The sequence below is a fragment of the Aquarana catesbeiana genome, linkage group LG10 (genome assembly GCF_042186555.1).
Source record: "Aquarana catesbeiana isolate 2022-GZ linkage group LG10, ASM4218655v1, whole genome shotgun sequence".
Classification (NCBI taxonomy): Eukaryota; Metazoa; Chordata; class Amphibia; order Anura; family Ranidae; genus Aquarana; species Aquarana catesbeiana.
The window spans coordinates 163,079,602-163,103,679 of record NC_133333.1 but is presented as its reverse complement, the minus strand read 5'-3'; the positions used below and the strand labels follow the sequence as shown (position 1 = coordinate 163,103,679).

The 24,078-nt window shown below is 40.5% G+C and overlaps 1 protein-coding gene across 3 annotated transcripts in view; it reads left to right on the top strand.

Moving 5' to 3' along the window:
• The window catches only part of LOC141110994 (myosin-binding protein C, fast-type-like), a 264,542-nt gene that overhangs the window by 134,783 nt on the left and 105,681 nt on the right, over positions 1–24,078 (top strand). For all 3 annotated transcript variants that reach the window (XM_073602875.1, XM_073602876.1, XM_073602878.1), the window contains 7 exons: positions 367–435; positions 3,963–4,171; positions 11,147–11,279; positions 13,547–13,671; positions 19,210–19,315; positions 19,406–19,572; positions 19,679–19,844. In XM_073602875.1, the coding sequence (XP_073458976.1) occupies positions 367–435; positions 3,963–4,171; positions 11,147–11,279; positions 13,547–13,671; positions 19,210–19,315; positions 19,406–19,572; positions 19,679–19,844 (975 nt within the window). The remainder of the gene's footprint in view (positions 1–366; positions 436–3,962; positions 4,172–11,146; positions 11,280–13,546; positions 13,672–19,209; positions 19,316–19,405; positions 19,573–19,678; positions 19,845–24,078) is intronic.

Here is a 24,078-nt window from a genome sequence, read left to right as displayed (position 1 = left end):
CCATTATGTTTTTTCAATAACCGACTCCTTGATTTCAGTGGTGTTCGGATTTTGTACCCGTACTTTAGTAATGTTCAGCCGACCTGTCGTGAACCTAACCCAGGTTTGGCTCATCACTAATGATTATATAACAGAAGTTGATTTTGTTGATTTTGATTTTGTTGTGTGAACATTCTCAAACCTTTTAGTAAATCAGACACTTCCTCTCACTATGTAGTCACCGGGATTTTTGTGCTCACCAGGAATAATATAATACAATGTATTTTCAAGCTTGCCTGGAGTATGCAGACTTGCTAATGTTGCATGTTGGAATGCTTAAATCCAGAACTTTAAAAATGGCTAATGTTACTTTGTTTTTGTTTTTAGAACCAGCGCAGAGGGAAAAAGAAGAGATGATGCTGGGGAACTTGATTTCAGCGCCCTCCTCAAAAAAACGTAATAAACTTTTTCTGGATGCAAACTGACAAATATTTAGAAATATGTGTTTTTAACCTTATTTTACCTGTTCACAAATGTGTTGCTGCTTGGTGTTTATATGTGCTTTGGGATGTACAGTATAATATTGAATATTGGTATATTATTAAATTAAAGTGGTATTAAAACGAAAAACACATCGCAGCTTACCCATTTTTAGATGTGGCACTGCTTTAGTTTTCTTTGTGTAGACTTTTTGCTATATTTTCAGCTCTTGATGTGACTGATAAGTCTGTTATTTTTTTACTTCCCTTAACAGACCAAGCTATCCAGAAAAAGTGGCAGTTAGAGGGTTGAGACAAACCATGTAACACTGATAGGGGTGCTTACAATGGTCAGCTTTTATTTATGTATATAAAACCTTTATCCCAAAAGGAAAAAACCTGCTGTTGTAACTGCTTAAAGCGGAGCTCCACCCAAAACTGGGGGGAGCGGGTACATGGTTTTGACAGGTACCCAATCCCACTTCCGGGTGAGATCACAATCTCTGAGTAATTTTAGACCCTCCTCATTCCTCCTTCCACTGATATCTTCCACTGGAGTTTTGAATCTTTCCTCCATAAAACAAACACATGGCTTACCTCATCAAGAAATTTCTAGATACCTTCAAATTAAACATTTTGTAATCCAAACTATAGGATCATCTTCAGGTCTAAAAACCCTCACTCTTTTTGAACATTTAAGTAAACATGACCCTACTACTAAGGGGCTTCTTTCGATGATATATTCATCTATACTTGAAAAACATACACCTCATCTCTTTCATACATAACTAAATGGGAAAGTGAACTTGGTGAACCTATAGCAGAAAAAGATTGGAAACAAATTTGGTACACTACGTCCCACTGTTCTATCAACACAGCAGCAATAGAATCCAACTATACATTTCTAATGAGATGCTATTGAGTTCCCCAACGCTTAGCCAAATTTAAACCAACAGTCTCTGATAAATGCTTTAGCGGATGCTTGAGTATTGGTACCCTCTTACATATATGGTGGGATTGTCCTAGAATAAAGCAATTTTGGTCTGACATATACCAAATCATTTTTACCATGTTTGGTAAACCGCTTCCCTAGGACCCACTAAAAGCTTTTACTAAATCTCAAACCCCAAAATTTCACAAATTACTAATTCCGCCTCTTAACATTCTTATTCACTGCTGCCAAATAAACTTTGGCAAAAGCTTGGTGGTCCTCTACACTGAATTCCTTATCAGTTAAAAATAAAATGAATTGGTACATGTCTAACGAAAAACTTGCTGCTATTCTTTGTGATGATTTACACAAATTTTTAGAAAATATGGTCCCCCTGGGTTACATCTTTCTTTCCTCAAAATTTTGATAGATCCCTTTTGCACGTGTGATGTAGTTTTAAAAACTCTTATACTAATTTTGATCAATCCTTCTCATTCTGATATCCCCCCCTCCGCCTCCTTTTTTACTCTTTATTTTTAACTGTTAATGTATCCCTACTTTAAATGTGTATTTATTGTATAAATTATATACAATGTTGTAATTTCTATTCTTAAAATTAATAAAAAATATCTTTGAAAAAAAAGTCAGCAGCTACAGTATTTGTAGCTGCTGACTTTTATTTATTTTTTGCCCAGACTGGAGCTCCTTTTTAAAGAGTGTTAGCTGCAGTTTTGCTTAAATTTGTTAGTCAAGTCAATCTAAATTTGCTAGTGTACCTAACACTATCCTCTTCCCAGATTGACAATGCTGATTCCAAAGGTGCCTTTTGCTTCTCCATCCAGAGTGGAGACAAAAATTGTATTAATGGGCAGATCAACAGGTGAAAATAATGGAAAACAGTGCTAAAAAAGAAACTAATGCAGTCACCACATTTAAGGATTAATAAGCTTGACAGTATTACTTTTTTTGTGTGGGGTTTATTAGTGCTAGAAACTCCTGATCAGCACAACTTTTCAGGATCAGTAAATCAGTGAAGTATTGAAGTCTGAGGTTCCGAATGATAGCCCAAGAGCTTTCATTTTCATTTTTTATCAGCAATAGAAGTCCCTAAATCTCCTTAATTTTATATCAAATCTCCTTCCCACTTGAAGGCACATACTGTATGCCTTTTATATGCTTATGGCATGTTTGCTACAATGGGAATTGGTATTCAGTATATTTTCATTGAGTATGAATATCCATATTTTATCAGAACATCTCCCAAAACGTTTGCTATGGTATTTATTTGCCAATTTGCCATGCCAGACCGGTTGGTAGGTTCTGTCTGTGGCAGGTATCTATGTGAAAGGTCTGAATCCTTGATGAATAGTAGACATGTGCAATATGTTTCGTAACAAATCGAAATTCGGTCGAATTTTGCATCTTTCAGACATTCGGATGCATCTGAATGTCCGAATAAAAAAATTACGAATTTCAACTAATATGAAAGAAATTATAGCGGATATAACGAATGAATTTGACATAATTCGGTCGTTTGTTAAAGATCTAATGAAACAAAAGGTCAACTTAAAGTAAATCTTACAGTCCAATCAGCTGATTAATTTTGTGCTGGAGGTTGGGTTACTGGCAAAGTGCATTCCTGAGAACTGAGTGAGAAGGGTGCTGTATTGTATTTGAGCAGAGAAGAAGAGATATTGTCATTGTGTGTGTTAATAGATTCAATAAACAAACGACTTTCCAAACTTCGAATCATTATCGTGAATATATATATACATACATAAATATCAAATTTCAACGAACACGAAAGAAATTATAGCGGATATAAGGAATGAATTTGACATGATTCGAGATTCAGTATAACGAATATCGACACTTTACGAATAATAACAAATTATCTGAAAACAAATTAACGTAACATAATGAATATAACAGAACGAAATTATGTATTTTACGAATGACAACGAACCGAATACTAAACAAAATTTCCCGTTGTGCACAAGTCTAATAAATAATTTCTGTGATAAAGAACACAATTGCTCAAAGTTTGCTTTTCTTTATTATCTTGTTAATGTCTAAAAGGTTTTAATGTAATTCACAAGAAATAGTATAAAGAAAAAAATCTCCTTACTTTAACACTTATTCTAACCCTTGAAAATACCTCCCTAACCCCTGACCTTTAGCCTAATTGTCTATCAAGCCTTAACCTTTTAGCCTAGTAAACCCCAAAAACATAACTATCACCTAAACTTAGAGGTCAACATTTATCTTCTATTTTAAATACTTTGGCACTGAATTACACCATTCATGGCAAAGATTGGCACTCACAAGCAGACTTACCTAATGAGGGAAGTTGTTGAAGTAGTCATGTTTCTTAGGAGATGCATTTGGATGGAGAGGAAAACATTCCACCTGATCTTGCACCTGCATGCATTGGTAGGGAAAAGGGCTTCTGTAACATCTGACACTTAAAACTACCAGCACAGAAAATAGATATTGTTTTGAAGCCAGGTTGCTAGCCATCATTGCTGGATCCATTTCAGTTATTAACAGTAGTTTGTTTTCACTCATTGCAGAGAGAGGGAAAAGAAAGAACAAGCGGAAAAACAAAAGAAAAAAGGAGACGAGGATCCAATGGATAGTATTCCTCCTCATGTCTGGGAAATATTGAAAAATGCTAAGCCAAGCGAGTATGAAAAAATTGCCTTTCAACATGGTGTCACTGACTTGAGAGGCATGCTCAAGCACCTGAAGAAGAAGAAAGTGCAAGTTAAAAAAAGTGAAGGTATTTTTTGGGAATAATGCTGGCTATTCATTTTTTGGGATTAATTGCCCAACCTGACTATGTTTTGTTTATTTTCCAAATTGAATGAGGGAGAAATATATAGGTAGATACTGTTGTAAAGTAACAGAATATTTCATCCCCCCTGAATCATTAATTTATATCAGATTGGCTAGTGATTGGATGAAGAGGGCATGAGAATTATCAGAAATTTAATGTACAACTATTCCGTGCTTGGGGGAGGCATTCACAAAGTCCACTGGTGACTGCTTTCTAGGCAACCTCTGACTCACCATAGACCATTGGCAACCCACTTTAAAGCTGCCATGACCTGCGTCTTTACACAGCTAAAGACAAAATATTTTGCTTGCAAGTCCCCGCCCCTGCAAATGCACAGCCTGAGTAGCTACTAAGATGGTGCCTACTGCTTCTACTACCATACATCCTATAAAGGACATGTGATTCCATGGAAGCTGGGAATGACCACCCCCTGCTGTTCAAGAATTGACTACTAATAAATTCCTAACAAAGGTAGATATAATGTTTCAGGGGGCATTTGAAAAAATTACAAGGAAAATCAAGGAACAAGCTTAGCAAAATGATCTGTGAAATGGGCAAAACAACATGCTTCCCTGAATCTTACTATAATGATATTACTACTAGATTCTGAAAATCAAGATAGAAGACCTAACCTTCACCTGGGGGCCCATCAAAACCTATAGAAGGCTTGGAATAAACAGTAATGCAATTTTCCATAATCTGCTCTGGAACTCCCCATAAAAAGGCTCAGTTTGATTATACTAGTGATAAAAATGGACCTCCAAGATATGCTATCAGACTCCATTACTACAGCATGAGGGTCAGGCTTCTTGAGGCCACACATGATAAAAACAGACTGGATTTCCAGGGCTATGATTTTCAGATTATTTGTTGATCTCTCTACTGCCACTATTGTGTGGTTGAAGTACTTTTCACCTTACCTGAGAACCGTGCAGGTTCATTGCATAAGATGTAAATGGAACTTCCTATTTATGCTACAGTTTACTTTTTAGGGGAAGCTTTGCACCATCCACAGTAGACAAAGCCAAAACATGCGTGAAATACCTAGGCTTCTCTCTGGTATGGCAGTGAGACTTGTGAAAAATAGCCCCGCCACTCCACCCAGGCAAACTCTGTTCTGATGCAGCCCACTGATAGAGCTGTATGAAAGAAGCCCAATTATGTGAGGCAACCACACCTATAGGAGGACACAGATAATCCTAATGCTGGAGGGATATTATTATTACCCCTGTCATGCCAGTGCCTACTGTGTTTACAGATTGGGCTTTAGATTCATTTAACCCTATTGCACCCACCTATCTAAAGTTTCAATCCATCTGTTACAAGGATGATGCCTGGCCTTTACATTAAGGTTTTCTTTTGGTATTGTCTTGGTATCTCTCTTACCTAATAGTGCCCCAATAAAGAACCCACAGTGAGGTGCCTAACATTCCTAGACTGCCCTCAACTGAGACTTTCACTATTAAAGTCCAAGACCTGGATATTGAAAATAAACGTAAAAAAGCATGCTGCCATTTCAGGTCCTTCAGGTAGTGCAGATAAAATTTGCCTTCAACAGGATATTGGAGAACTGAAGAAAATGCAGATAAGGACAACTAAACTGCTAAGACCCCTGCTATGAGAAAATATTACCCAAACTGAATGTATTTTCTTTTAAGAAGAAGCAATTCATTGGGACTATGATCAACATGTATAAATACAAAAGTGGTCCATATAGTGAACTTTGTGCAGAGTTATTCACTTGAAGATTATTACAAAGGACAAGTGCACTCTTTACATCTGGAGGAAAAGGGACTTAACCTCCACTTACGGAAATGCTTCTCCACAGTAAGAAAAATGTACAATAATATCCCTCAGGAACGAGTGCTGGCCAGCTCAGAATATTGTTCTAAAAATAACTGGATGTACAGTATTCCTAATTGCACGAAATATAACTAGATATAAACATTTATAGGTAATAACACCAGCGATTGCGATCTAGGGAATATCAGATTGCTTCAGCCCCTGGTGAAGCAAACTGGTCCATGCTTTATATGGTTTTCTGCCTCCCTTTTAATCAACTTTGGGTATACAGTTCTGTATATGGATGTTTTTCTATTGGTTGAACTGGATGTACTTGTGTCATTTTTCACCCTGACTAACCATGCAAGAGAACTATTTCTCTCTATCTTCAGCAAAGAAGTATTTTAGTCATCATGTCCTCCCGAGACACCTAGAAAATCTTTTGGGCCAGCACATTAAACTGCTGGTGACGCCTAAACCCCCACAAACGCTTAACCTTAACCTTTATGAATAGATCACATTTGCATATATCATAACAAAATAACTTTATTAAGGGCATCAAGCAAATAACAATACATGAAAATGACATCACATCAATGAGTAATACCTCCACCCCACATTTAAATTAAAAACTGACAATGTTCTCAATCTATAAAAACCCAAAGCCCAGACTCAGACAAGACAGTATTTAGCTTCCCATGCTCTTTTTTCATAATGGTATAGAGAAAGAAAAGTCAGTGCTTGAAAAGAAACAGGCAGCTTGAAACTAGAAAACAATATGCAAACTCATATAAATACACAACAAATGCAGCACCAAACAATAAAAGTGAAAACTGAACTTAATGGACCTTGGGGAGTGAAAATGGGGATTTTTTAAATTACTATTGTTGTTTGTTTATCTCACTGGATAGTGGTTGATGAATTTATTGTGATTTTGTTAGCACAATTTTGAGTGGTGATAGCGCTGTTTCATTATTTATTAGAACCTAGGTGAGTCTCTTCACAGAGATGGCAGCTGCACTATTTTTGAAATTATTGACAACACCTGTGGCACAGTTCATTAATTTTTAATAAGTGAATGAATAAACTCTGCACAATAAGAATCAGCTTAAGCACTTTATAAATCAATATTGTCAGATTCTCCTTCTTGTAATAGGTTCCGGTTAACAAAGCAACCAGCCACCGGCGGGGGGGGGGGGCATCTCTCCCGCCACTTCCAGAAGTGATCTTGCAGTGAATCCACTGCTGGGATTACTTTTATCAGAAAGCCATTTAAGGGAAAGAATTATACCGGGGTTATGGCACCTAGCTGCAGCCATTACCCCGGTATTTAAGGCCAAATATATGATGTACATTCCCAGTTAGTGCCAGTTCACACTAGCCTGATGCAGGAACCAGTGCGATTCCAGTGTCGGTTCCCGCATCTCATAGAACTCACAGGGAGTTCGCACTGCCCTATGCGAACGAATGCGGGTGTCAATAGAAAGTTAATGACACCCCCAGATCAGGCTTCATATCAGAATCTAAAGTATATACACGTGGGCTGTACACAGGGATAGAAGAGGACAGGGACTGTCTCATAAGGACACACAGGGCTAGAAGGGATACAAAAACGTGTGGTTCATTCCATATACTTCGCCCCTCTGGGTTTCTGGCATCGCTTTGACGGACACAGCAACTTGTGGGTCATTCCATAAACATCGCCCCTCCGGGCCATCTACAGCCACTCACCACCTAATCCTTATCCGACCCAACTCGGCGTATGCCCCTTTGGGTCCATCCAATCTGGTAAGCCTCTTCATTTTCAGTGGTGGTGTGTCTGTCTACACTCCAGATGTCTCATATCTTTGCTTGAAGTGTTTAGTTCCTGAAGATTCCCTATCATACGGATGACTTTTTTCCCATCATTTATATTTGGAACTGTTGGTTTAACTTTTTTACATTGGACGTTTTAATATTTCAATAGCGCTACACTTATTGTGGTTTATTTTTTGCATACCGCAATCTATATGGCTAAATTTGCATCGTACAGACATCGCATGTGATCTGCACAGCAGTGCAGTGTAAATCACACGTGATGTCTGACATTGCTACAGTGTGAAACGGCACTTAGGCGGTCGGCAAGTAATTAGATTGTTTGGACTTTGTGCATGATTTGACAAACCCACTATGAATCAAACCAAGGCAGATTTGCTTATCCCTAGTGCACAAGCAGCTATAATTAAGTGCTACAGCACATTTTTTTCCTAGGAGCTTAATTGTGCTTTAAGATTTCAGACTCACGAAACAATCGCAGATGAAAACATCTGCAGGGCAGATTAGACTCACCAAGAGCTCAGTTGGTGTGATCCAGGTAATTTGATAATTCAAATGGCATACCAGGGCTGAAAGGAACACAACAGGGCATTACTAATTGGACCAAGCAGCATGTACAAAACAAAGCTTTATTGAAAAGAATTATATAATAATCATGCAAAAAAATCAGAGCTAAAAAAACCCCTACAATCCTCCACCACTCTAATATTAAGAAGACAACATTGTCTAGTCACCATGGCAGCTGCTTGCATGGCTCACACATGTATTCACACCTCCCACTGTTGGACCAAGTAAGAATTAATAGAGTAAAGAGACCAGGTGTGGGTGGCCTGACCAATGGGACTAAACACAGGTGAAATACCACCTATCATATGTAGGACAAACGTAACAAACGTACTTCCATGCCAGTAGGACCCATAGGGCAAGACTAGGAAGCACCTCACCATGTACAGTTAATGCTGAGCAGTAACTCTTTCAAATCCCACATGTAGAGGAGAGAGCGCCACCACACACGGCAGTCGCCAAGGCCTACACATGCTCAGTAGATACTGTTTCTGCACTCATCTCCATGGCTAAGCTGGACAAGCATGCTAGAGAAGCGGACGAGGGCTCCCGGCAGCATGAGCACCTGATATTGCCACCTGGAAGGCAGTGGATGTCACGTCACACAGCGTTCACGTATTCCCAAGTTGATGGTGATGGTAGGGTGGCTTAACTTTACATTGTGAGGTGCTTCCTAGTTTGGACTTATGGGGAGTACACACGGTCGGACTTTTTGGTTACAAAAGTCCGACAGCCCGTCCGACAAACTTTCGGCGGACTTTTGGCGGACTTGCGGCGGTCTTTCTAACGAACGGACTTGCCTACATACGATCACACAAAAGTCCGACAGATTCGTACATGATGACGTACAGCGGACTAAAATAAGGATGTTGATAGCCAGTAGCCAATAGCTGCCCTAGCGTGGGTTTTTGTCCGTCAGACTAGCATACAGACGAGCGGATTTCTGGGTCCGGCGGAGTAACGACGTAAAGATTTGAAGCAAGTTCCAAATCTAAAGTCTGTCAGATTTGCGACTGGAAAAGTCCGCTGAAAGTCCGGGGAAGCCCACACACGATCGGATTGTCCGCCGGATTTGGTCCGTCGGACTTTTGTAGCTGAAAGTCCGACCGTGTGTACGCCCCATTAGGGAGCTATATGGGCTTTAGTCATTTCCACCACGTCCTACTTTACTGGAAGGGTCCACTGTTCCGATTGGTTGGACTCTGTGTCACAGCTATTTGGCCTACTAGAGATTCTACCTATGATCTATTAAAGTACCATACATACACTATATTACCAAAAGTATTGGGACCCCTGCCTATACACGCACATGAACTTTAATGGCATCTTAGTCCACAGGGTTCAATATTGAGCTGGCCCACCCTTTGCAGCTATAACAGCTTCAACTCTTCTGGGAAGGCTGTCCACAAGGTTTAGGAGTGTGTCCATAGCAATGTTTGACCATTCTTCCAGAAGCGCATTTGTGAGGTCAGGCACTGATGTTGGACGAGAAGGCCTGGCTTTCAGTCTTCACTCTAACTCATCCCAAATGTGTTCTATTGGGTTGAAGTCAGGACTCCATGCATGCCAGTCAAGTTCCTCCACCAAACTCGCTCATCCATATCTTTATGGATCTTGTTTGGGCACTGGCGAGCAGTCATGTTGGAACAGGAAGGGGCCATCCCCAAACTGTTCCCACCAAGTTGGGAGAATTAAATTGTCCAAATTGTCTTGGTATACTGACACCTTAAAGGTTCCCTTCACTGGAACTAAGCGAGCTTGAGCGAGTTTGGGGTGGAGGAACTTGACTGGCCTGCACAGAGTCCTGACCTCAACCCGATAAAACACAGTTGGGATGAATTACAGCGGAAACTGCAAGCCAGGCCTTCTTGTCCAACATCAGTGCCTGATCTCACAAATGCGCTTCTGGAAGAAAGGTCAAATATTACTATAGACACAATCCTAAACCTTGTGGACAGCCTTCCCAGAAGAGTTAAACTGTTATAGCTGCAAAGGGTGGGCCAACTAAATATTGAACTTTACAGACTAAGACTGGGATGCCATTAAAGTTCATGTGCGTGTAAAGGTAGGTGTCCTAATTATTTTGGTAATATAGTGAATGTGCTTGGCAGCCGTGATTTGTTTTTCATTATCCATCATACTGAGTCCAATCCTCAGTGACTTTTTATGTAGAGACCCTAGTGGGGACTGCCTGGCATGGAGGTACATTTGTTATGTTTGTCCTACACATGATAGGTGGTTTTTCACCTGCGTTTAGTCCCATTGGACAGGCTGCTCACACCTGGTCTCTTTAATCTATTAATTCCTACTTGGTCCAGCAGTGGGAGGTGTGAATGCATGTGTGAGGCATGCAAGCAGCTGCGGTAGTGACTAGACAACGTTGTCTTTTTAATATTACAGTGATGGAGGATTGTGGGTTTTTTTTTAGCACTGACCTTTTTACTTGATTATTATATATATTTTTTCAATAAAGCTTTGTTTTGTACATACTGCTTGGTCCGATTAGTAAGGCCCTATTGGGTTCCTTTCCATCCTTGTATGCCACTTGTTCCATGATGGTCTTTAATGTTCATAGATGGGCACAATCAAAGGATACAGTAGGAAATGCATAAGGTTTATGGCACATCAGGTAAAAAACATGATCGGCAGCTGGACTTGGATTTACTGTCTGTTGTCTATGTCCATCTCTACATACAGATGTCTATATTTCTAGATTTAGGACATATTAACCACATAACTTTTTTTTTTCTTGTGCAGCATTTAAACGGAGATTAAATAACTGCTATACAGTAGACAAAGGTCAGAAGATTAAACTGGAAGTAGAGTTGACAAACCCTGACCTGCCTGTAAAATGGATGAAGAATGGGCAAGTGATAAAACCTAGTGCCAAGTAAGTGAAAGGGAATGTGACTAAACTATGAGAATTGTAATTCTCTTTTCAAAACTACTCAGGCTTGTGCACGGAAGCCATGATCTTGGCGCAGCACTCTGAAGGGATGGTGTTCTCAGTATGACATTCATTCAGAGCAGTGTGCATGTGCCAATGACAGCACCGGCTACAAAAATAGAGAGTATATTCTAAACGGAGCACATTTAGGAGATATTCCTTGTACCTGCAGGTAAGCTTTATTATAGTAGTTCACTACTGCTTTAAAGGATAATTTACCTTTGTTCACTTTTTTATCTTCTAAATTCCAGCTCCCCTATGCATTAATATAGCAATCATGTACTTTTCTTTTGCAAAAATATCAACACTTTCCATTAAATCTACAGACACTTACTTTACTTGTCCTCATCCATGTTTCCAGACATTTCCATTTGTAATGTCTTACTTTCTGATCAGACTAGAGGTCATGACACAGGAAGGAGTTGACCAGCTGACCTCATTAGCACACACCCTGCATCATTATCCTCCTACCTACCCGCTCATTCCCAGCTGCACGTTTGTTAATCAATCATTGAAAACCCTTCTCACTAAATACACAATATACAATCAGATTGCATAGTGTATGGGCATATTTATACAAGTGCATAGGAGGGAGTGGACAGAAAGACTCAGCTGTCAAGCCCCTTTCACGTCTCTGCATAGCGGGAACTCGCATTCCTACATGTGGTTTTTTTTTTTTTTCTTGTGAAGGGGGGGGGGGGGGGGGGTTGTTTGCTCACAGCAATCACCCCAAAGAAGCTTCAGAACTTTTTTTAGAGTGGGGTTTGGTGCGTTTTTTACTGCGATTTTTGGTGCAGTGCATTTCTGAAATGCAAGAAAACGCACAGATGTGAATGGAGCATCATTGTTTTTGTGTTAACGTACCAATTTCACTTTCAGACCCCATTCACATTTAGCATAGTGGGAGGGAACGTTTTGTGTCTCGTTTTTCCTGTGACACGCACAGGGCAGCATGTTGGTTTCAATTGGCTGCACTACATGTGATTAATAGGACATTTTGGCGTTTTGTGGGTTGCACTTTTTTTTTTGTAGCCTTTGCCCCTCATTTTTTCACATGGCAAAATGTATGTTTGCTTCTGTGTTTGGTGTTCCGTTAACAATTAATTGCACTGAAAGCACCACTAGTAATTTTAGGCCATACACTATACAATCTGATTGTACAATCTTCTTTAGATTTACCAAATGTATATAATAGGAGGAACACCTATCTAACCAATCACTCTGTATTCAATAAGGCAGGCCTTTACACTACATAGTTGATTGTATAGTGTATGGCCATCTTTATACACCTAAAATTACATAGTTGCGCTTTCAGTGCCATTAACTGTTAACGGCACACCAAACACAGAAGCAAACGCACATTTTGCCATGTGAAAAAACGAAGGGCAAATGCTGCAAGCACGCAACCCACAAAACGCCAAAATGTCCCATAAGCCACATGTAGTGTAGTTGAAATCAACAGGCTGCCCTATGCATGTCACAGGTAAAATGAGAAACAAAACACCCCCCCCCCCTCCGCTGTTTCTGTCCTCTCCCGTCTATGTACTTGTACAAAGATGGCCACTCACTATGCAATCTGATTGTATATTGTGTATTTAGTGAGAAGGGTGATCACTGATTAATTGCATTTCATTTAAAAAACGTGCAGCTGGTAATGGGTAGGTGGATGATGCAGGATGTGTGCTAATGAGGTCAGCCGGTCAACTCCTTCCTGTGCCACGACCTGCAGTCTGTTCAGGAAGTAAGACATTATTAATGGATATGTCTGGAAACATGGATGAGGACATTGAAGTAGATTTAATGGAAAGCATTAATATTTTTGCAAAAAAGTACATGAATGCTATATTGGTGCATAGGGGAGCTGGAATTTAGAAAAAAAAAATGAACAAAGGTGAACTTATCTTTTAAGAAGCCAAACAGATAACTGCATGTTGCAGATATATGCAGGTATCATACAGCTCTTTTTCAGGACTCTTCCAAAATATAAGTATCCTAAGTAAAAACACTTATCGATTTAGTTTCAGCACTTCAAGTACCTTTAGCTTCACAAGTATCTCTGCAATCAGAAAGTCCAAGCTGAGTAAGCCAGAACATGGAAATATCTGAATAAATAGTTACAGTTTTGGTGAGAAAGTAAAAGTAAAACATTCTGTGTGTCAAAAAGACTTTTCAACTTAAAATGGGACCATGCATTTCTTTTATATTTGTAGATATGTATTTGAGAATGTTGGTCTCAGAAGAGTGCTCACAATCAACAAAAGTAGCCTGGCAGATGATGCTGAATACGCGTGTGTAGTTGGTGATGAGAGGACTACAACCGAACTTTATGTTAAAGGTAAGGTTCAGATAGCTATGATAGACATTTTACTTGTAAAAATGTCTTAAAATAAATTAATCCTCTGCTTTCATGTACGGAATAGTTACCTAGAATAGAGTTATATGTCTTTCTACATCTACATTGCCAACATCTTACAGTCTGAATGCATTGCATGGAATGGTGGCAGAGGAGTCTGTTTGAAGTAATTTAGGATGCATATAACTGATGTCACAGTGTCTCAGTAAATGTTCTCGACTTCTCGCTAGTAACTAGAAATACCATTATGGTAATATAACGCCAAGTTATGTTCTTAGACTGTGTGTGTTATTACAGATCACTTCAGGTTCTTTGGAGTATGTGGATTCTGGTAAGCCAGGTTGGAGGAGGCATCAGAATTATGGTTTAAAGATATTTCCTATACTTTAGACTTTGCACCTGTAGCGCTACCCCCCGCAGGAATCACTTGGTAATTTGAATTGCTTGTTCTGCTCCTTGACTCCAAGAAGAACCTCAGCCTTCTGGTTGAATAAAAATCACTGCGAGACCATTTAGTGGTAAATAAAGCGGAGTTCCACCCAAAAGTGGAACTTCCGCTCATTTGTCTCCTCTCCCCCTCCGGTGCCACATTTGGCACCTTTTGGGGGTGAGGTAGGGCCAGGATACCTGTTTTGGCAGGTATCCTGTTCACACTTCTGGGAGTCCAGGCCGCGGCCCATGACATCACCGTGGGGCTCCCTCCTCCTCCTTCCTCCTCTCCCTGTCGCCGGGCCAGTAGGAGAGAGGAGAGGGGCCTCGTGCATGCACAGTAGGGTTTCCGGCGTGAAGCCGTAAGGCTACACTGCCGGGTACCCTTACCCATAATGGTGGTGGCAGCACCCAACAGCTGATGGAAACATCAGCTGCGGTGCCGACATCACTGGACTCCAGGACAGGTAAGTGTCCTATTGGTAAAAGCCAGCAGCTGCAGTATGTGTAGCTGCTGGCTTTTAATTTTTTTGGGGGGGGCGGAACACCACTTTAACCCAATGTAATAGTGTGGGTTGGAAAAAATGGTGGTGTGAGCATAAATGAGCACACAGAAGGTAGGTTCAGACACAGTTGACTAAACAGTATAATCACTATACCAAGGTAAATTAGAATAGTTCTGTACCACTAGACTGGAATTAACTCATGAATCTGCAAAGTCAGCAATAAACATTGCATATAAGCCTTAACTGCAATGAAAGTAATATTAATATCACTAGTTTAGAGTGCACTGTAGGACAATGCCTAGGATATAGTGCGATGTCCCTTGAGAGTTACCTCTTAGCATAAAAACAGAACATCATGTTAAAAGTCCCAAACCAAAGAATTCTCTAGTTCTATTGGAAAAAAGGGGGAAGAGGTGCTGAGAAATTTAGCAAAAAAAAGAAAGAAATCATGAGTGAAAAACTGGCTTTGACTTAATACTCCACTAAAAAGTTTCAAAAGGTTCTAATGCCACATTATAATCCTAAAGCAACTACACAACATCAAGTATTAAAAAAGTATAATATTTATTACAATATGAAAAATGCACAGAATATACAGGAATATAAAACAAATATTTTGGCCAAAAGCTAAAAAGTGCACATAGAACTGACACTCTCTAAGATTAATGCCTGCCTAATCATTTAATTCTCCCTCCGTCGGGTATTGGAAACAAATGCAAGTCTCTGCAGAATCACAATCATAAATTGTACCTCAGAGTGCGTGTTCAAAGTATAGTACCACTTTTCTGACAGCATACAGGATCAAAGCCATTCAGGAGTGCATAGTACATAATATAAAACAATAATGCAAAGGACTTAAGTCTGTACAACTTATACAGAGCTCATTAATTATGGGAAGGTCCCACCATGTTTCACACAGATTTTGAACAACTTGGGATTGAAGTTATAGTTGTATATATTCAAGTGTCTTGCATATATGCAGTGTGAATTGCAGGTTCTTGTTGTGGGTCTACATAAATAGTAGATCTATGGATTATCTCTAGTAGATAATAGATAGATAATAGATAATAGTAGAATCTATGGATTCACACTATATGCAATATATACATGTGACCACTGCACTGCAAGTTAGTATATTCTGTAGTCTGCGGGACATTCATACAAGCTCCCAGGTGTCCTGTTTGGCGTAGTGGCTGCTTATCATAAGCTGTTGTCATGCAGGATATCCATAAAAGATACCAAATGTCCTGTACAGCATAGTGATTGCCTAACATATATTGTTGTCATGTCATATAAAAAGCAGAATGTAACTTTTGAAAAGGTCACACCGGCTGCATCAGAGGCGGAACCTACCTATGTCAGAGTCCATGGGTAAATGTCTACAGAAAGGGCTCAGCCCGCCAATGGCATGGTGACATACATGTGTGATGGCGCAATGACATCATGACACGCTAATGTTTAAGGAAACAAGTTTTGCCCCGGCGTCCCTACAATACTAAAATGGGCATGTGGTCACCCAGGATAACCCCATAGTGACGGACAACAGTAGAGATCCAGCACAGATTCAATAAATGACATTTAATAGAACGTTCATAAAAAACAACAAGAATTAAATCATTCTTGAAAATCCTATTCATTGTTAGGAAATTATTAATAATTGTTGCCATAGGAGTACCAGGTGATGTAAAACTTTAATTTGTAGCATAATCAAAAGATAAATAAAGAGATGTGGTACTGTACTTTGAATATGCACTTGAAGGTACAATTTATGATTGTGATTCTGCAGGGGTTTGCATTTATTTTAAATACCTGGCAGATAGCCTAACTAATGTTTAAGAATGTAATGATTAAGCAGGCATTAATCTTTAAGGGTATCAGTCTTATGTGCACGTTTTAACTTTTGGCCAAAATATTTTTTATTATATTCTTGTATATTCTGTGTATATTTAATATTGTAATACATAATATACATTTTGATACATGTTGTGTAGTTGTTTTAGGATTATCATGTGACAGTAGAATATTTTGAAATCTTTTGGTAGAGTATTGAGTCTAACCCAGGTTTTTACACATAATTTCTTTTGATATACCCTTTAGCATAAGCAATAGGTAAAAATCTCTGTGTAGAAGCTGTAAAGGGGCAGTCTTTAGTCCTAACTCTACAGCCAGCTAGTGCTGGGGCCCAGTTGTACTGTTGGTGCACATGAGTAAAGTCATAGGTCACACCGGCAGGCAGCAAAAAGGCTACTAGATGGCTATATAGTCAGTTCCAAAAAGGCTCAGTCTCTTTCTCTAGCAGCATAAATTTCCAGAGCAGCAGCTCACCAGTCCCAGAGATATTGCAGCTCACCATCTGCTAACACACAGCCATTAGTGCACTCTTTGCTCCGCCTCAAACTCAGCACTTTGAATCCCGCATAAGCCACCAGTATACAGCAGTGATGGTGCACCCTTAACAGAGCTGTGTCCTGTACAGCCTGAGATAATGCAGCTGTTATCCCTCCCACCGACAATATCCTATCTGTGGAATGTAGTTCAAAACCTCTTGATTACACTGTAGAGTCTCTTCTCAGGATTACAGTTCCCACAATGCATTGCTACCTGCCTTAGTCTATTGAACTATTCCTACTCAGTAGCTCCCCCTTTTGCTGAAAAAGCTGTAACCAGTTCAGCACAACAGAGAGCATCTGCAGCCAGCATGTCAGGTCACCTGAGGCCAGGTGACAGATGCACACCGTTGGGGTCAGGAGTGCACCGCTAAGATAGTGGATCCTATGGCTGACTGCTGTGGATGGAGCTCTTGGTGGTTCAGGAAAGCAGGTCCACAGGAGCACCAACACGGATCACACCGGGAGCTAGAGCATGCAATTCCCCAGGGGGCGGAGTCTAAAAGCCAGCAGGTGTTCACCAGGGCCTCTAATGGTGAGGCTGGCCTTCGCTGCAACTGGCTCCAGGTCGCGGCCCCAAGTTATAGGTAAAATAACTGTGTAAATAGGTAAATTATCAAATTTGGCAACTGTGTAAATAGGAAAATTGTCATTTTTCAATTTAAACTTTTTATCAAATTACACCATTTAAATTCTGACATTATGTACAGTAAACAGTTTGTTTAGCTGCTGCCATTTTAATAGGTAGTCCTTTTACCCTTAAAAATCCTTGTGCTGAATAACGAAACGTCCTACACTCGGCCTGAGTGCTTCCATCATATACAGCTTCCTCCAGTCTGAATAAAGATATTAGATATTATTGCCGCATATTACAACCAAGAACAAGGCAGGACTCCTTTGGCTGCAAAGCTGGAACATGAACAGTTTATTTGAACAAATGCACACAGGGTTATACACTCAGGGGACAATCCCCCCTTCTTTGCATAATGACACAGGGTGGGGTAAACTTTACCTCCACCAGTAACATGAGGGGCTGCTGGAGAAATCCCCCCCTCTACTCTCGCAGCTAATCCACATAGACATATACATCCCATAATAGGTTGCTCCCAAGGCAATACAATATACAATATTCCAGTGTGGTTGTACGGTGAGTCTAATTAGTGCAGATCAGACTGGGTTTCTCGGTCACCCTGTGCCCCTAATAGGCACAGGGTTACTTACACATAGGAGGGTCCGGAGGAGCTGGACAAGGAGATTCCAGTGCTCTCCAAGGTAAGCTGGGTTCCACAAGTCCCCCCGCCCAAAGTGAATCCTGTCACACATCTCCCCTTTTGACAGAAGACTAACACAGAAGGAGACCCCAAATGGGTTGACTTCGAAGTTAGTCCGTAGTTCCAGTCCCCCAATACCTGTACCCACACAGTACCACAAACGCATTGTCCCAAACAGAGCATTACTCAACCAGCCAACCTCTGCCTCGCTCGTAGAACATACCTGCTGCTGGGAGAAGGGCTGACAGGCCCTTCTCCCTGGAGTCCTTTCAGCCACTGGAGACAAGACAGGGTGGCTGGGCTCACTCCGTCATCCTGTTGGGGATCTGGGCCAACTGCCCAGCATCCCTGGGGTATACAGGTGGAGACTGAAGTACCATCCAGTTTTACTAGTGAAAAACCCCCGGTGCTTGCAAAGCATGGCTAACATCCTTCTGTATCATTGCTGGACCATTTTCTGGGTTTGTGTCAGTGACCGAAGTCCAATCCACTACCACAGGTACTCTATCTTCTGTTAGTTAGGCCTCTGCCCTGTTGCCAGCCCTTCTGCTGGGTTGCTGTCAGTGGAGACCGCAGTACCATCCACTGATTTCAGCTCAAGCTGCAGTTGTGATGTGCCGATTGCATTCTCTCCCTGGAGCTCCTGTGGAGTTGATTGTTGTGTGCAGAGGCCAGTAGCATTCTGTTAGAACTTCAGCTGGGTTCCACAAGCCCCCCGCCCAAAGTGACTCCTGTCACAGCGAACACTCTCAGTATCAAAGGTACTTTAGATCTTTAGACATTCAGTAGTACATGTCTGATGGGAATTTGTAAAATTTTCATGTGATAGAAGTATTTTGAAAGATACAGAAATAATATTTTTTTTATATAGACAGCCATTTTACGTTATTCTTTTTGCAATAAAAATATTGTTCATGTGCACTGCAGAGCCTCCTGTTACAATTGAGAAGCCGTTGGAGGACCAACAAGTTTTTGTGGGAGATAAAGTAGAATTAGAAGTGGAGGTCTCTGAAGAAGGTGCCCAAGTGATCTGGTACATGTCAAATTTTATGTTTCTTTTGAAATTCAAATACAGTACATTAACAAGTGTTTATACTAATGATCCCATTTATTTCTCTGTAAGGATGAAAGACGGAGTGGAGTTAACTCGTGAGGAAACATTTAAATACCGCTTCAAAAAAGATGGTAAAAAACACATTTTGATTATAAATGAAGCCACCAAAGAGGACATTGGACGCTACTCAGTGCAGACCAATGGTGGAGAATGCGAAGCTGACCTTGCAATCGAAGGTACGGTGTTTTGAAACCACACACTTTCCTGAATGATCCTTGCTTGTGTATTTGAGCGATACAAAGTCTTATTGATATTAATATTATTCATTAATAATGCTTACAGATAAGAAGCTGGAAGTCTTACAAGGCATTGCTGACCTGACAGTAAAGGCAGCTGAACAGGCAGTATTTAAATGTGAGGTTTCTGATGAGAAAGTGACGGGCAAGTGGCTTAAAAATGGAGTGGAAATCAGACCAAGCAAACGCATCACAATGACCCATAAGGGCAGGTAATGGCAAACATATTTATGCCGGATTGAATAGTTGTACCTTGCTAAAAACTGGATAATTTTAAGTTAAAGGAAAACTTCAAACAGTTCTTTTTAGTTTTGAATGGAGTTCTACTTTATTATAAGAAATATATTGTTTTTGGGAACCTCATAACTGTAGGACAGGAAGGTATCTTTATAGCTATAAGCTACTATATTTAGTGTGATTTGGAATATTTAAAAGACACTTTTTTTAATGTTATCTAGAAAGTCAGCCAATTAAATTTACTTTTTTCCCCTCAAATTCAATATGAGTTGAATAGGAAATGGGGAGTATTTTTGGGGGAGGGGTTACAGACTATTGTCAGTCATTCTGTGTTGGGCAGCCTTCCTCATCACACATAGCTTCTAGCAGAACAGAGTTGAAAATTATTTATTTTTAAGTGATCAGAGAAATGGTCTGCTGGAAAAGGTATAATTGGTTTGCTTATATAAAATGTTCATGAAGAAACGTACGTGGCTCTGTGTAGACTTCACAAAATATATTAGTATTTAACAAACTGGAGAATCTGAAATCCGAGAAAATTGAGAGAATACAGTGGCTGCCAATGCTGAGCTGTCGCCTACTTTTCCAGTACAAATATGCAGATCAGAAGTTCTGACTTCCCTATGTGCATGTTTGTTCAAAGTCAGTGAATCAAAAAATACTGAGGTCAGGGACATCCAGGGAACTAATATTTTTCAGAAGGATGTCAGCCATAACACAATCAGTATTTCTCTTATTATAGGTTTCCTTAGCTATCATAGTGCCTAAGCTATACTGTACATTACTTCAGATCCTAGTACGAATTGGCAAAGGGTAAGGTACATATTTGCCTGTTGGTTGATCATTTAGATGATAGTTACGTTTTTTTGACACAGGTTACATTATAGTAAGTGTAACACTCACCACTGCAGGAGTGGTTGGAATTTCAATGGACCCTCCTAGTCTTCCTAGTGATGACCCACCCTGTAGCTGCTGCACCCATTAACTTAATGATCCACCAGCAGCAGCAGAGAGACAGTCAACAAACAGATAATTGAATCTTCTTCAGTTTTATTGGCTTGGTTGGCTTGATTATTTTGTAGAGAGGGATTTAGAAATACAGGATACCCAAAAATAGCAGCAAAAATATATCTGCACAGCAGAATTCACCAAAAATAATGTGATCCCAGATGGATGACTATCTTCTTTTTTCTCAGGCATCTGTCTGAGATGCGAGTAGATTCTGCAGGCCCAGACTGATGGCTATCTTCCAGTTTCTTAGGCCTAGGACAGCTTTTATAACAAAATAAGGATGCAGCACTAATAGAATGATACGGCCGTGTCAGAAGTAGTTGGACTATCACCCTTAGTCACCTTTGGTGTGCTAGTTGTTTTAGTTTTTATTTATTTTTAATTTTATTTTTTCATTTTTTGAGAGTTTTTCACTATTACTCCTTTATGATTTATCATTCTATTAGCGCTGCATCCTTATTTTATTATAATTCTTTTGAGTTTGGTATTGGACTTTTGGTGTTGGCAGCTTTTCTATATTCTTCTTCATGTTTTCAAAAACTCAGTCCACTATTTTTGTAGCGCAGCGTTAACCTTCAGGTTTTTTTTTTGAGGGGGGGGTACCTAGTTTTCACAGGTACCTGCTCCCACGTCCGCCTAGGCGACTCCTCCTCACCCCCTAGGTGGCCCCGCCCTCCCAGCAATCTCCTGGGACATGTCACAGGCCCCCGAATATTGTCTGGCCACTCAGGACGTGTGGTGCGCACCTGGCTGTGAAGCCACAAGCTGTCACAATCAGGTACCCACAGTAGTGATGACAGCTCTGCGGAGAAGAGAAGGAGAGGAGCGAGGATTCGGGCGGCCATATCGTTGGACCGTGGGACAGGTAAGTGTGTGTTTATTAAAAGTCAGAAGATACACTTTTTGTAGCTGCTGACTTTTAATAAACACAAAAATGGTTGGAACTCCGCTTTAACTTTGACTTCCTCCTCCAGGCAGCCACCTGGAAGGCAAGCACTGGGCCCTTTACACAGCGATCGTCTCCAGGCTAGGTTTGGGAGGAAAGGACTGACTTTTCTATACAAAGAAATCCTCAACAGACAATACCTGTGAGGGAAGGACTCTTCTAGAAGGTCACTCCAAATATTTATCCTATTCCATAACCCACATAACTGGCATAAACCTCCTAGTGATTGGTCAAGTCAGAATAAATATCATGAGTCAAAACATTGTAAAATTCTCACTCTAACTAATGGAGAAAATTCAACAGCAGCAGGCAGAGACAATCTTCTGGGCTTAAGGCCTCTTTCACATGGAGCGGATCCGCTGCTCCGTCGATCCCCACTGAGCAGGCGGGTGACTGCTCTGTCTCTGCTCACTGTGCAGAGACGGACCTGTCAGAACCCCACTGTTTTTTCCTATTAGATCGGATGAAAGTGGACAGCCTGTTCGTTTTCATCCGATCCCATCTAATCTGATCCGCTGGACAGATGGCGAACGTATCGCCATCTGTTTGTTTTAAAGGGTTTTGTCAGTTCGGATGGCAGGCGGGTGTCAGTAGACACACCTCCGCTGATATCCGCCTGCCCATAGAAGTCAATAGGTGGCCCACTCAGATCTGCCTAAAAGACAGACAGGTGAATTGGAGCAGCCCAATCGTGTGAAAGGGGCCTAAGGGAACCCATCAGCCTGGGTTCACACTATTGGGATGTGGGAACCAGCATTGCATCTCCCTAGCAGGCAGTCCACGCTGCCCTCTGCGAACCGCTGCAGGTGTCAATACAAAGTTAATGACACCCCAGGTTGGTTCGTAGATCGCAGTGCAAACTGTGAACTCGGACAGGAATTGCATCACATGGGTGTGAACCAACTTCAGTGCAGGAAAAAAAGGTTCCTGGTGAATCTTTTTCATGTGTATCCAATGTATAGGCATATAACTGTATGGATGAATTTGCATTGCACAGACATCGCATGTGATTGGCACAGCAATGTGGAGTGACTCACATGCCATGTCTGTGTTCGCAATAGTGTGAACACAGATAACATCAAACAATTTCAGTCTGATTACAGCCTAACTGTAAACACAAAATTTGACTAGGGATACTGCAGCTTAAGGAAGGGTCCCCATTTTAGGCTAAGGCACGCTATAGATAATGTGATTTTTTTCCAGCAACCATGAGTCACACAGTCAGTGTTGATGGGGGAATCCTGTTGTTGCAAGAAACCATCCCTGCCGGGGCAACACAGTGATTGGTGGTAGTGGCTATAGTCACTAGCAATAATTGCTTGTAAAAATCCAACATGCTGGTTGGACCCAAGTAGATCAATGGATTGACTTGGGCACAATCAGCCTGCCCATAGGTGGTTTGAATCTCGCCGGTTCAGCAGGGATCAAACCATCTATGGCCAGCTTAATGGACAGAAGGGTGAAATAAAGAGTTAGGTTTATAGTTATGGATTTATTATCTGAGTATTTGAGGGACACATGAATTCACAGAAATTCTCAGACTGTTGAGTTATACTGCCGGTTACAGGAGAAGTGGGCAACAAAAAAATTAGCCAGTGCAGAAAAACTCTGTCCTCAGCCATCATTTTTTTAACTGTGTTTATTGCACAATACAAAGACAGAATATCTAAACATGTTAGAAACATACAGAATACAAATTCTGCCCACGTTCTCAAATGAAGATACATATTTGTAATTCAATAAACAGTGGTGAAAACAAAACTTTAAACAACTGTGTCCTGTTATTCATGATCATGTATGCATTGAAATCATGTATGCCACTATAACAGATTTATGCATCACACAGTAAAACACATAGTATAAGGTAAACATTATTTCCTATTAGTGGTCAAGGTGAGGGCAGGATTACACCAGGTGTCCCAGATTTTGGGGCATTTACGAGAACACCCATTATTGAAACACAGAAGGTGTGCATGCATGCTATTCAGTAGATATCCCTGGTACAGCTGTGAGTGGGGCTTGTCCCATACAATACAGATGTGCTATGTTCTGACAGTCTGTGCTGTGTTCTCTTCATTATTCGGCCCACTGATAGGACCAATGATACCAGAACTGTAATAATCAGTCAATGTAAACCAGTGCTAAACCTACCTATGAACTGTGCCATTACTCTTTACATCATACAGTAAATCCATTATAATGTGCACATCAGCTGAGGTTACAATTAAACATGTGCATGGGCTTACATAGGG